Source organism: Dendrobates tinctorius, unplaced genomic scaffold, assembly GCF_039654945.1.
Source record: "Dendrobates tinctorius isolate UK_male_01 unplaced genomic scaffold, ASM3965494v1 ptg000046l, whole genome shotgun sequence".
Lineage (NCBI taxonomy): Eukaryota > Metazoa > Chordata > Amphibia > Anura > Dendrobatidae > Dendrobates > Dendrobates tinctorius.
The window spans coordinates 64,465,950-64,480,754 of NW_027361714.1; the positions used below are offsets into that span (position 1 = coordinate 64,465,950).

At 45.6% G+C, this 14,805-nt stretch overlaps 1 protein-coding gene across 3 annotated transcripts in view; it reads left to right on the forward strand.

Moving 5' to 3' along the window:
* Positions 1 to 14,805, forward strand: part of LOC141089504 (amine sulfotransferase-like) — a 211,465-nt gene that overhangs the window by 92,766 nt on the left and 103,894 nt on the right. For all 3 annotated transcript variants that reach the window (XM_073575959.1, XM_073575960.1, XM_073575961.1), the window contains one exon: positions 10,758 to 10,966. In XM_073575959.1, the coding sequence (XP_073432060.1) occupies positions 10,758 to 10,966 (209 nt within the window). The remainder of the gene's footprint in view (positions 1 to 10,757; positions 10,967 to 14,805) is intronic.

The following is a 14,805-nucleotide window of genomic DNA, read 5'->3' on the forward strand; positions in this document are numbered from 1 at the left end:
ATTTTAAAGTTACGTTACCTAATTTAAAGTGCTATTCAATACCCTTTTATCACATTCCACATATTCACTTCTTCTTGACCATAAGTGACAACCGCTGGTACCTGGTTCGTCACCCGAATATTCTTTATTCAAATTTTCATCTCTTTATACCTAATCAGATACCTAGTCATTATTATCAGTTTAAATTTTATATAAAAGCTATTCTATAACTATTAATACTCTCATAAGACACATTATATAACTCTTCACATTAAAACATCACAATTCTTGTAAGTGCTGGACACCGCTCCCAGCCAGGATTTCTTGCAGTGTCCTTAGGTTGGAGCAATGCTCCAGGTTGAGGTAGTCCTTATTCCTAGAAGGCCTATGTAAAACCAAGAAAGGGCACCTAAAGAGGTGCAACTATTTACAAGAAAGTTTGTGATACACTCCAAGTTCATGATCACTGCAGTTCAATTTTCCATAATAAAGGCAGCCAACGCAACTAGGCAAGCTGAAGAAAACATGATTAACAAAATAAAAAGGTACAATGGTGCTAATACCCTCCTGGGTAACAGTTAGTTATTTTGGGCACGATCTTCAATGTTGGTTCCCTCCTAGGGTGATGGAAGCTGGTTTCTTGAGCTGCTTCCAGGGGAGAACTTGAGGACATCCTCTTCTTGCTGGTTATCCACAAATTGCATATATTCTTTTTCCCATGGAGTGAGATTGGTCTCTGCCGGTATAGGTGGAGTGGCAGCTGATGCAACTGTTGCCTGTGATATAGCAGGGGTAACAACCTGTACCATTGGATGTTGCAGAGGTGGTTTGCTGTGCTTTGGCAGGTATGATTACCACCATGGGAGGTATTCCTGCCGGGGGGAACATAGGCTTTTTCTTTCTTTAAACCGATATAAAGTCCTACGGAATACGGTGCACATTCATAGCATACCAGCCACGTAGCCCCTCATGCCGGGTGAAAGTGACGTGTTCTCCCGGTTGCAGATCACGAGCAGGGTGTCCCCTCTGGAGATGAGATTCTACGTCCCTCCTGCTGAAGAAGAGGTCAGACATCCTCTGGGGGTCTGAGATGAAACCAAACCCCCGCTCATGGTTGACATTCAGGACCTGGCCCCATCCTGCTGAGTCCCGGGGACCATGGCGACCGGCATGGACCCTTTCTTTCCGGTCCAGGTCAGGGCCCAGCATTGCCAGTCTCCGCTGTTCCCGTTCCCTCTGCTCGGCTGCCAGCTGGCCGATGGTCGCTTGGCATCTGGCCACCGTCTCCTCCTCCTCCCGGGATCAGCCTCTACCCACCGTGGACAGGGGCACCACTGCTAGGGGTTCAGGTGTTCCCCCCCAAGGGCTCGAGTCCCGGTCCCAGACCAGGTCTAGCATGACCTGCCCGGACGCTGCAACAGCTGTGCGCCCGGAGGCCTTCCCGGGTGCAGGGGCGGCGGTCATACCTGGAGCCTCCTGGCATGGTGATATCAGCTCCTGTGCAGGCTCTGGGCGGCTACCGATGTCAGCGGTGGTGACGGAGGCTGCCCGGTCAAAGATTGGAGATGGTGGTGGAGCGCATGGCGGCTCCGGGTCCGCAGGGATCTCCGGTGGGACCTGCGCAGCCGCGTTAGGTCCAGGCAGGAGCGTAGATTCTTCTTCGGCTTCAGCTCCCAGGCCCTCCGATAACTCCTCCAGACAGGCAGTGCCCAGTGGCGGTTGCAGCGTGGAGGTGGTGACAGACGTGGCCGGTGGTGTCTCAACAGCCGCAGGCTCTACAGGTGCTGCCTGGGGAAGAACTGTAGCAGCGACGACGGGTACCGGTGGTGGGGGTACAGGAGATATAGGCCCCTCCTGGGCGCGCCACAGGTTCAGGGCATAGAGAGCCTCTTGTCTCAGCCGCAGGCGGTGTGTCAGCTGGGCAATCTCATCCTCCAGCTGCTGGCAGTCCATTTTGGAAGCAGGGTCGGAGCCTTCAGCTTCTGTGCCAGGGAAGTTCTGCTCAACCTCCTCGCACTCTTCAGACCTCCTTCCTTCCTCCATCATGGCGTCCTGGCATTCTCTCTCCTTCTCGGGCTCCTTTCCCGCCACCGAGCTTCACTCCTCCTTCTGGGGATGGCGTCTTCTTCCTACTCCTCCATACCAAGCCAGTATACGAACCCCTCTGGGGGTGGGCCATGTTGCTGTAGCATAGAAGTTAAGGCAGGGGAGGCCGAGGACAGTCCGCGCTCTTTTCTTAGGACCACCTATATTGTCACGCCCTTCTTCACCGTGCCGCCGGCCATTTAGAGAGTCCATGTTACAGTCAATTTGTTTTTTTTGCACATTCTCAGCAATTAAGTCCAATAAATCTTCGACACACAATACCTGGTGTCACCTGGCTTCGTCATCCTGTTCGTGACGCCAAGTTGGGTCGCCCTCCAAGGGCTGGTGGGGTACTCGGTACCGGGCCCGCATATCTCCAAGCGGGGGTTTTTGTCATGGCAGCTATGACCCGGTCTGTGGCCCTGGGCGCCCATTGTAGACAGCGGAAATGTTCATTGCACATGTGAGCAATGGTTGAAAGTTGGTATAAGAATGATTCGTGACGCCACCTGTGGTGTTCGGCAAGAGAGGTGTTAAGCCGACGCTGCGAACAGATCCTCTGGGACAGATGGTGTAGTGCAGCAATGATGTTGTGGCCCTCCACAGGTAGGGCAGTAGTCCCAGGGCAGTGTAGGTGAGGAGCTAGAAAGGAGACGTAGATGGTGCAGTGCCAGGCACAGAGATGTAGCAGTGCGGAGTGTGTTGGCGCAGGAATAAGTGGAGGACACCAGGGCAAGTAGTTCCAAAGCTTCACTGTCTGTTGTGCAAACAGGTGCCCGCATCCGTGCCGTGTCCTCCAGGTCAGGGGCCCAGCCAACCTCCAGGTAAGATTGAGTACTCCCTTCCAACACTCCACCAACATATGTGCCTTTTCTGAGTGTCTCCCTTTTTGCGTCTATAGTGAAGTGCTCTCAGTACTGAGTTACAATGGAGTTCCTCCTGTCAGATGTTCCTATGAACTCTACTTGTATGGCAGACAGCTGTAGCCTGCTTCGGGGACTCCTTGCTACTAAGTCTCGGCTCACTCACATTGCTGTTGTGCCCTCAAGTCTTGTGTGGGAATAAAGTGGTGACAACTTCTATTCCTCCGGTGTCTGCTGCAGGACCATTAGTATCCATACAACCTTAGGGACCGGACCCCGGCCTTGCGCTGTGAACTTGGGAAGGGTTCTGCTCTAACCCTAATCCTCAGTCCTCCTCTTCGCCTTAGGTTCCGTTCAAATCTATCTTTCCTATAAAGAGTCAGGCTTTCCATCATTGTCTCTTTCCTGTGCCAGCAGACCCAGGTCACTGAGGTCCGCTGCAGCACTTCCCTTGTCCATCCCACTCCGGGGATCTTCTCTCTCCTTCTGACCCCGTCAGACTGACTAAATCCTAAACTCTTCCCAATCTTTTGGTGCAGACTAAGCTCCACCCACCTCCCAGCACTCTTCGTATTCCAAGCAGGGAGCCACCAAAGGTGCTTTGCTACACTACTATGTTGTGTGGGATGCAGGTGTTGGAGTGTGGTCAGGTGTCACACCTTACCTGGATGGTGGGGTACCACACCTCAAGAGGAGGTGCAGTACCTCTGTGGCGACTGAACCCTCAGGGGCGCCACATTAGCACCGCTCCGGCTGTAAACTGATTAACCCTCAGATATGGATTTACGCCGTGGGACTTGACTGAGCGCTGGACATGAGAAGTACATTGTTTGTTTGCTTTTTAACTTTTTTTTTTACAGGAGATCGAAGGATTCGAGATGGGATTAGCAGTGTCATAAATATTGAAAAAATGTGTGGTGTATTATGTCATTGAAAGATTTTTTCTTACTGTGTGTGTATTTATTTAACCCTTTAATTACTATAGGATTAGTAATGGATAGGTATCTTACAGACACCTTTTCATTACTTAGCCAGATTTAATGTCACCTTACAACAGAAAGATGACATTAACCCCTTACTACCCCAATTGCCACCGCTGCAGGGCAAGTGGGAAGAACCCAGCAAAGCTCCAGAATAGGAATTTCTGGGCAGCTGCGGACTGCTGTTTTTAGGCTGGGGGGCCCATATACATGACCCCTTACCAGCCTGAGAACAGCAGCCCACACCTGTTAGTTTTGCCGGATTGGTTAAAAATATAAGGAGGACCCCACATCGTTTTTTTTTTCATTCATTCTTCCCTGCTTGCACTATTGCCGGCAGAGCAGGGAGAATGACAGCCGCATTCAGCACCACATGCAGGAGAACAGCACTTACAGTAGCGCTTCTTCCCCGGCGGCCGTCCGTGCTCACGGAGGACAGTATAGAAAAGAATATCCTTTTTCTGATGTCCCCATTATTGACATTGATCCCGTTCTTCACTGGTGGCAGCTGCAATTCCATCTTGGGAGAAACCAATTAAAGGGATCCTCTCCTTCGATATATTAGGGCTATCCACATGGAATTCATTAGTATCTCGACTTCTATTTTGAAATAGAATATTGTAGATTACTGTTAGTCTTACATTTAGTCATGTAATGAATCTTTTTCTTATTTATTGAATTAATTTTTTCATTATTTATTTAGAATATTCCTTATTTTATTTATCTTTCCATAATAATTACCATATTTGGCGTTTTAAGGATCACTGTATTAATTTTATAATTAATATTTATATTTCTCTAAATTTTTATGTACAATATCACTAATATTATAACACTAGCTGATGAGCCCGGCGCTGCCCTGGCATAGTAACAAACTATGGTTAGTTATAACAAATTATAATGATTTTATATATATATATATATATATATATATATATATATATATATATATATAAAGCTGAGTGCATAGCCCCACCCACTCTGCATAGCCACATTCACTATAATATCCCACATCATCCCGTCAGAGAGAGCTACCGGACTACTACCCCTAATATCCCACATCATCCCTTCAGCCAGTACCATCGGACTACTACCCCTAATATCCCACATCATCCCATCAGCCAGAGCCACCGGACAACTACCACTAATATCCCACATCATCCCATCACAGCTGCCGGACTACTACCACTAATAATCCACATCATCCCGTCAGAGCCACTGGACTACTACCCCTAATATCCAACATCATCCCATCAGCCAGAGCCACCGGACTACTACCCCTAATATCCCACATCATCCCGTCAGCCAGAGCCACCGGACTACTACCCCTAATATCCCATATCATCCTGTCAGAGCCGCCGGACTACTACCCCTAATATCCCACATCATTCCATCAGCCAGAGCCACCGGACTATTACCCTTAATATCCCACATCATCCCATCACAGCTGCCGGACTACTACCACTAATATTCCACATCATCCCGTCAGAGACATCGGACTACTACCCCTAATATCTCACATCATTCCGTCAGAGCCACCGGACTACTACCCCTAATATCCCACATCATCCCGTCAGCCAGAGTCACTGGACTACTACCTCTAATATCCCACATCATCCACATCATCCCGGAGCGCTGAGTGGAACAATCCTAACTTCCTTACCAGGGGATCCCTTTAAGAGAGGCCTGGTGTCAGAACCTGAGAGCTGAGTGGATTTGCCCTGACTTCTATACCAATGATCCATTTAATAGAAGCCGGGATGAGAATCAGAGCACTGAGGGATTTACCCTAACTTCCATACCAGAGATCCTTTAAGAGAGGCCTGGGGTCAGTACCAAAGTGCAGAATGGATTTGCCCTAACTTCCATACCAATGATCCCTTTAATAGAATCCTGGGGTCAGAACCACAGAGCTGAGTGGAACGGTCCTAAGTTCCATACTGGGGATCCCTTTAAGTGAGCCTGGGGTCAATACCAGAGCATTTGAAGGCAATTGCCCTGACTTCCATACCGGGGATCCCTTTAAGAAAGCCTCGGGTCAGAATCAGAGCGCTGAGGGATTTGCCCTATCTTCCATACCGGAGGTCCCTTTAAGAGAGGCCTGGGGTCAGTACCAAAGCACAGAGTGGATTTGCCCTCACTTCCATACTGGAGATCCTGAGGGGCCTGGGGTCAGAATCAGAGCGCTTAGTGGAATTGCCCTAACTTGCATACCAATGATGCCTTTAAGAAACCCTGGGGTCAGAACCAAAGCGCTGAGTGGAACAGTCCTAATTCCATACCAGGGATCCCTTTGAAAGAGACCTGGGGTCAAAACCAAAGCACTGGATGGATTTGCCCTAACTTCCATACCAATGATCCCTTTAAGAGAGGCCTGGGCTCAGTATCAGAGCGCTGAGGGATTTTCCCTAACTTCCATACCGGAGATCCCTTTAAGAGGGAAGATGTGCCTATGGGAAGAAGGATATGTGATGGGGTTATGGGCACGGGAGGGGGGGATTCATTTCTGTCATGTGCTCTCTGCTCCTTTCTGGGGGGCAGACAATGGCTGGGAGCTTATGTTCACGGGGTTGCTAGATTTCTCCCACCATATCAGTGTATGAGGTGTTGTCGAGTGGGAAAACTGTTGCTCATAGCAACCAATCACAGCTCAGCTTCTTTTAAACAGCTCTGGTGAAATGAAAGATGCTTAATGATTGGTTGCAAGGAAGACTGTTGCTCATAGCAACCAATTACAACTTAGCTTCTTTTAAATAGCTCTTGGTGATACACACATACATACATTCAATTTTATATATATAGATTATATCTTAATATATATATTATTTACGCCTCCCTTCTTTATTCACATATTTACACTATTTGCACTTTATATTGATTTTACTACTTAATCCTTAATTTTCATAATCATTATTCCTTCACTATTTTATTATTAACATATATTTTATACATTATACAATATCTTTATACTGAATTCCTCATTAAATGCCCTCCTGATGATATTTTCCCCTTAATCTATTTATTCCCCTTTTATTTAATATATTAACCAATAATATCCTTCCCCTAATCTATATTTTTTCTAAATACATTTTTTCTATATTTTTTTTAATCTTTACTACTCTCATATATATTGACTTTCATATTAACTCCGGATACATATCGCATTCAATTGCCCAATCCCTATATTTTATAAAGCATTTCCACCACTGCTCATAGTGTGTGTCCATTGCTGTGTACATGTGCTACCTGTGTCCCGGCTACGGGCTGTCCTGGCATCCCGTGTCCTTGGTTATGCCGGGTACTCTAACCCCGTGCGTTCGGTCATGTGATGCTGGCTCCTTGAGTTCCGCCCCGCACACGCTCCAGACTCCGTTATCGGCGTCACACCAGCAAAATATATAAACTCCCTATTCTACACAGCTGACACCCCCTGACGAAGGAAGTAATTCCGAAAGGCGCCTCAGGGAGTGCGCTGTGCCGGCCATCAGACAAACCATAAAGTTATACCACGGTAATTTATCTTATCATTGAATCCCTGTTTGCACAGTGTCACTTTACCTTTCTTATTGCACAGAGACCCTTTATACTGTTTTTTTCCATATTAATGGAATTTGTTTATCACTAACTACACTTACAGTATATATGCAATCAATATAAGTTTTCTTCCCTTCTTTTATAAATCATTATATTAATTTATTTTTCCCTTTCACCCTTGATTTAATTGGGATTCTTTTAAAAAAAAAAATTATTTGGATATTTTACCTATAACTAGTGATGAGCGAATATACTTGTTGCTTGGGTTTTTCTGAGCATGCTCGGGTGTCCTCCGAGTATTTTAGATTTTGTTTTTGTCATCTTATCTGCATGATTTGCGACTTGCAGATAGGTTGAATACATGTGTGGAATGCCTGTTTGTTAGGGAATTCCCACATGTATTCATCCTGTCTGCAAGTTGCAAATCATGCAGCTGAGACAACGAAAAATATACTCGGAGGACACCTGAGAATGGTCGGGAAAACCCGAGCAACGAGTATACTTGCTCATCACTACCTATAACATCATGAAATGATTAATAATTTTTGTCTATGGGTCTGTCATATATATATTTATACATCAATTATGATATTTAATTTATTTGTATATATATATATATATATATATATATATATATATATATATATATATATATATATATATATATATATATATATATATATATATATATTATTTTTCCGAGCACAGGCACTTGTTTTTAAACTTATACTGCTATTTGCTAGCTATATAAATAAGGGCAATTTTTAATCAAAATTATTTTAGTCTGAAATTTTCTTTTGTCCGTTACTAGTGGGATATTCTTTTCTTTATTTCAATTTGAGTGGTTCATTACTTTTATCCAACACGCCTGGCAATTAATAGATATATATATTCTATTGCTACGTACATTTTCTTCTAGAATTGTTGATTTCTCTATAATATGTAGGTGTGCTGTATTTATTAGTCACGGAGGATAGAGTACACTGTTCTCCGTGTGCATGTCACACTTATAAAACAGCAAGTGTGAGTGACAGGTTTGCAGAGGGACCAGGTATGGACAGTAACACAGAGAAATGGTACTCACTGTCTGCTTGGGCAGGAGCGTGGCTATAGCGATGGAAACCTTGCTCTAGGACCTGCAGGAGGGGAGGAGCGACAGCAAAGCACTCTGATGCCCGCAGGACCTTATGGTCATGTGACCACACGTCAGAAGGTGGGCGGGGCTTACAGCCAGCCTGCAACAGCACTGATGATAGTGTTTAGAGACGCCGCAGGGAGAGGAGAATAAACCGTAGTCAGACAAGCCAGGGGTCATGCACAGGAGACGCAAGTAGAAACAGAGACAGATATCAGTGCAGGGTCAGACAGAGCATAAGGTCATACACAGGATGTCAGTAATAGTACAGAAGGGCGATCATAGGGAGGTCAAGACAAAACCAGGGGTCATACAAAAGAGGTCACGCAGAAACAGAATCACAATCCAAGAGACAATACCGTAGTCAAAACCGAGTCATATACTAATCAAGCACACAGGGACAGGCGAGAGCACAAACGAAGCAGGGTCGGCAACACTCAAGCAAGGAGTATAAACGACAGGGAGGGGTGCTCACCTGAAGATATAAAAACCCTCCCTGGCGTCAAAGAGAGGCTCTCCCTATTAACCCCTGCACCATTTGTCCAAGATCCTGAATAACCATGATAGTGCACACATGCTGCAAGGGTTGCGGCCTGTGTGTCCGGGTCAAAACGGACATGTCTGCGTGTGCTGTGAAAACACACTGACATCTGCATAGACCCATTCATTTGAATGGGTCTACGTGTGTCAGTGTCTACGGTGCGTGAGAAAACTGTCACTACACGTACCGGAGCCACTGACGTGTGAAACAGGCTTAAGTGTCAGTGCATTATAAAGAAAGACCATATCATGATAACCCACTAGCCTAACTCAGCTAGTTGTAGCATGCCTTCACAGGTCTTGCCACATTCCAGCCTGCATTAATTCTTCTGCCACATTGCCTCAGGTGCTGTAACCTTATGCATGGCTGATCCCTGCTCTTAGCATTACATAACACTGTCGCGTGCACTTCTAAGGCCGGGGTTACACTTGCGAGAAACTCGCACGAGTCTCGCTTCTCAATACCCTGCACTGCCGCCGGCACTCAGGACCGGAGCGTGCGGCTGAATGTATTTCTATGCAGCTGAACGCTCCGGTCCAAGTGCCGGCGGCAGTGCCGGGTATTGAGGTGCGAGACTCGTCTGAGTTTCTCGCAAGTGTGATCCCGGCCTAAAACATGACCTTGTCATATAGCGTAGTCCAAGGATGACCATGGGACACAGAAGATGCATCCCAAGTGTACAATGTAGTAGTGTATGTTCATAGTAGAAAGCTGTGGATAAATTAATCTCTTCACCACCTTGGGTTTTCCAATTTTGAATTTGCCATTTTTGTTCCCCTTCTTCCCAGAGCCAAAACTTTTTTATTTTTTCAATCAATATGACCATGTGAGGGCGTGTTTTTTTTTCGGGATGAGTTTTACTTTTGAATGCCTCAATTGTTTTTACCATCTAGCGTACTGGAAAATGGGAACAAAATTTACAATGCGGTGAAATTGCAAAAAACGTGCAATTCCACAATTGCTTTTTATTTTTGTGGGGGGGGGTTACCCTGTTCACTAAATCATAAAATTGACCTGCCATTATGATTCTCCAGGCCATTATTAGTTTGTAGATGCCAAACATGTATAGGCTGTTTTTTATTTAAATAGTGATTGATAAAATAGTGACAAAAAAAAAAACAAAAGTTTGTAAAGAAAAAAAAAGTCGCCATTTTCTGAGACCCATAGCATCTCCATTTTTCAAGATCTGGGCCTGGGTGAGTGCTTATTTTTTGCGTGCCAAGCTGGCGATTTTATTTATACCATTTTGTTATATATATATGATCTATTAATCGCTCATTATTTCATTTTAATGTTTTAATGCAATGTTGCGGTGACCAAAAAAAAAATGTAATTTTTATTTTTTTTCTTGTTATGCCATTTACTGATTGGATTAATTCTTTTTATTTGTTGATAGATCGGGCAATTCTCAAAGAGCGATACCAAATATGTGTAATATTTTTATTGTTTTAATTTGAATGCGGCAAATGGGGAGTGATTTAAACTTTTATAGTTTTTTATTTTTTTATTTTTAAAAATTTTTCTTTAGATTTTACTTGCTTTAATAGTCTCCATGGGAGATTAGAAACTGCGATCTCCCCATAACTTGTGTTTTAATATTTTGCATATTAAAATGTTAATTAATACATGCTATTCTGCAGGCACAGTTTGGACGCAGCAAATTCTAAGCCTAATATTTAATGAAGGCCATCGAAGCAGAACAGAACAGATCATAAACATTGATCGAGTTCCATGGCTTGAGTACAACATTAGGAATGTTGACTTCAACAGCCGTCCATCTCCTCGTCTCTTCTCGACTCATCTGCCTTATTATCTAATGCCTAGAGATCTGAGGTTCAGGATGGGAAAAGTAAATCACATAAGTATTCTTTTACAATATTTATCATATTTAATATTTTATAGATGATTTTACAATACTGGTGTTTTGAGAAGCTTTGGGGCAAAAAAACAACATTAGAATTATCCCCTAGAACTTTTTGAATTTTAGTCACATTTGCCTATCTGCAAACAGACAGGGCATGATATAATAAAATGTGTGTGCATGGAAAAAAACATGAGGAAGGAAACAAAATGCTGAGAGCAATTATTTTTCCTAGGGCAGCTTATTATTTTATAAATAAGGAGAAAATACAAAGAAGGGTTTTGAGATTGGGTTTTGCTGATCAGTATTTCTAGTTTTTGTACAGAGTCTTAGGTAGAACAACAGATAACCAAAGTATCTTTCTGGCCTGATGGTAATGTGATGGTGACCAGAGCGGTAGTCATGGCTAATGGTGGCAGCTCCGGCGCACCCTTGCGCCCCACAACATTAACACAATGTCCCATCTGCTGTGTGCATTGTATTTCACTCACTTGTGAGTGAGGGTCCTTCCCAGCATCACACAATGATATTCAGAGTCCAGGTTCATTTTCAGCAAAACAACTTTGCTCAGTTAGTCCAGTTTAGTCACAGCACAGCATTCTTCACATAATATAATCATTCCTATCACTGTGCTGTCCCTTGCTCTTCCTAGAATATAATGTTCTTGTACCGTACTCTCTGGTACCGCAGCTTCCCGACTGGTCAGACTGTAAGGGGGTCACCGTAGCCGTCCTAACCCCTGACCATGTCCCCCTCTCTTTAGTGTATATTTATATATGTTGTTGCATGCTGCTTTAAAATGTGCATATTAGTGTCCAGTGTAATATTGTAATTCTGCTGCACAATGTAGATGATAGGGACAGTGCAGTTTACAGTTTAGACACTAGATGGGGGCATAGAGTTCTTGAGTATGAGCCACCATGTAAATAGTTAACTTTAGGAGGGTTTAGCTGGGGAGTAAGGTAACAGGACTTCCTAGATTGAGTCAGTCAGGGCGGGTAGCCCACAGTGCTCGAGTGGGCAAAATGCCCAAGCTGCCCAGTACCCGGCAATGTTAAAGAAAAGGCCCAGCCATCCAGAAATAACAAGCCTTCTAGAGGAGTGACAGCTGCAGTGACAGCGGATTGAGTTTCCAAGAAATAAGACTGCAGAACAGAACATTGCAGGACAGGCGGGCTGTTCGCTCAGGATGTGTAGGTTGCTAGCATGGGTGGTCTCCCTTGGTGCCAGGGCGAAATGGATGTGGGACCCCTGAACATAGTGAGCCTACATGATGAGGACGCCAGGAAAACATACAGAATGGTACGACTCAATCTCGAGCCGTGTGACAGGGAGAGAAGAGAAGGGAAAGACGCAGTAACGTGCAATATGGAAACTGCTGTTGATGATGGAATGTATCTGGATGTGCTGCGAAGATCTGAAACTAAAGTTTTGCATTTTGAGGTATACTTGGACCGTGTCTCTGTTCATTCACATAAAACCAAAGGCAACCCCACGAAAAGAAGGGTAGACCCCGTCAGCGCCAGGAATGGAGAGGCAAGTAGAGTACAAGAGAAATGTGAATTTCATGTAAGAAAAGGCCAGGGTTCACAATGCCAGAGAAACAAAGTCACGACTATGGGACTATTTCCCTGGCCGACCTATACGCTTGGTGTTGTCGGCAGGATACCACTACCTCACACTGCAGAGAACTCGCAAAGAAAGAAGATGATGATGTTGATGATGATTTGAACATAACATATGTGGCCAGAGAGGAAAGATGAAGATTTTGTTACTGAAATGCTGAATGTGACTGAAGTACTGGATTTGACTAAAACCCCGAAAGAGACTGAGTTTGTAATGGCCAAGATGGCGGCTCTAAAGATCTCAGATTGTGGCACGCAAAAGAAGAACAGCCAGCATGATGACACCCTTCGTAGGCGTAACAGCACAGAAATGGCGCCAACATGCAGCTGGCAATCTCCCCTGGTCTGCCCCTGGTGGGTACGTCGGAGTAGGAGAAGGACTCGCCCCCTGCAATAGGTCGAGAGAAAATAGGTGGAGTGGCTGGAAGCGACCCCACCCTGGAACAGGTGGGGCCCAGAAGGAAGTCATGTGTGTAGCTGCATGACGTCATTACGAGATACGGCATTGGCAGCGATGCACCACTCCTGTACCCTCCAGTTATGGGGCATAGGCCACCTAGAATGGCAGTGGCGGCAGGAGGAGGAAAGAACTTTGCCCGGATAGAAGAAGGATGACATGGCTGAAAGGAGTCCGTTACCTGAGAAGAAGGACCCCCGGTGGCTGCTGGAGTCCGAGTCACCCCACCGTCTGGAACAGGAACGCCACCGCTCAGAGTTGGAGACAACGACCATCCTGAAAGATAGAGTGCCAGAGGAGCGCGCCATACCAGAGCTGTGGGATGTTGGGCCACAGCTTCTGCAGTGACTGGAACATGAGCCGGAGCATCGTCAGGAAGTGGAACCTTCGTGTCCGGAGCTATCTCATCAGCAGCGTCGGGGACAGGTAACAGAGACAACTCTCGATGAGCCTGGGCCGGAAGAAAAGACTGCGCCGGGACTTTGCCAGCATGAGCTAGAGTATGCAGCCACGCCCACAGAGGGATCTGACACCTGCGGGACAGCCGCGGCTGAATCATTGAGGCCTCCAGCAGTGCGAATACGGCGACTTTTGAAATGGGAAGGATCCAACCCAAGTGGGACGGACGGGACAACACAACCAGAAGCGGTGAGTGAACCATGGCCCCTGATACCAGAAGGCTGGTCCTTACCATGGCCTTCTACCCTGCCAGGTTGTACTGTCCCTAGATCCACTGTCCCGAGGAGTGAGCCCACTAGTAAGTCCCATAGTCGTCAGGGATGGGAGGTCGGGCCCAATGCTAGGCACCAGAGCGGAGCCTGACCATTACTACTGGACAGTAGAGTTGAGCGACTTTTGGTTTTTTAGGGTCGCGTTTCGTTTCGTGAAACCCGACTTTTCCAAAAGTCGGGTCGAGCAAGATCGTCCGATTATAGGGAAAAGTCGGGGTCGTCCCGAAACACGAAACCCAATGTAAGTCAATGGGGAATAAAAGTCGGCAGTGAGAGGAGGACAGGAAACACACCAACAGTGCCCATTTGAATGCCAAAAGCATCAATTCTTCTTACTTAAGCTTGTCAACCTTAATTAACTTCATAATATAAGTTACGCACTGAAAAATGGGTGTTATTTGGCTAAAGCTGTGAGGGGGGGAGGGCTGGCTGCAGGTTTTCAGGTGCCCTGGGCGAAAGAGCGCCCCTTTAACACATACCACAACTCATCATGCTCCGATACGGCAGATAAATAGCGGTATAGTACAATGAAAAATACCTCACTTTTTACATCTCATGACGAGGCCCATCTATTTCTCCATACAGAATCATTGGTCCCATATAATGTTTGAAACAGTATATGATGAGCTCCACATAATGCTACAGTATATGTTGGTCCCCATGGATGAAGCTCCACTGTCTTATGGGCCCAAATAATGCTCCAAACATAATGGGCCCCATTTCTAATGCTCTAGTGTATAATGGGCCCTGTAAATGCTGCTCCAGTGTCTGATGTCCACCTTTGGAATGTTCCAGTGTATGGTGGGCCCCATCTATCATTCTCCAGAGTATAGTGCTCCCCAAAAATTGCTGTCCCAACATTGAAAACAATCAAATAAGTCTCCTCGCTAGGGAATCCCTGTACTTGTCTGGACAGGTGCTGTAGCTTGCTTAACAGCTCGCCAGCTATTCTCACGCCTAGTATGGATTGCACGTGATTGCACAAAGGTTAGAAAGGGTACCGTATCCCTGGAT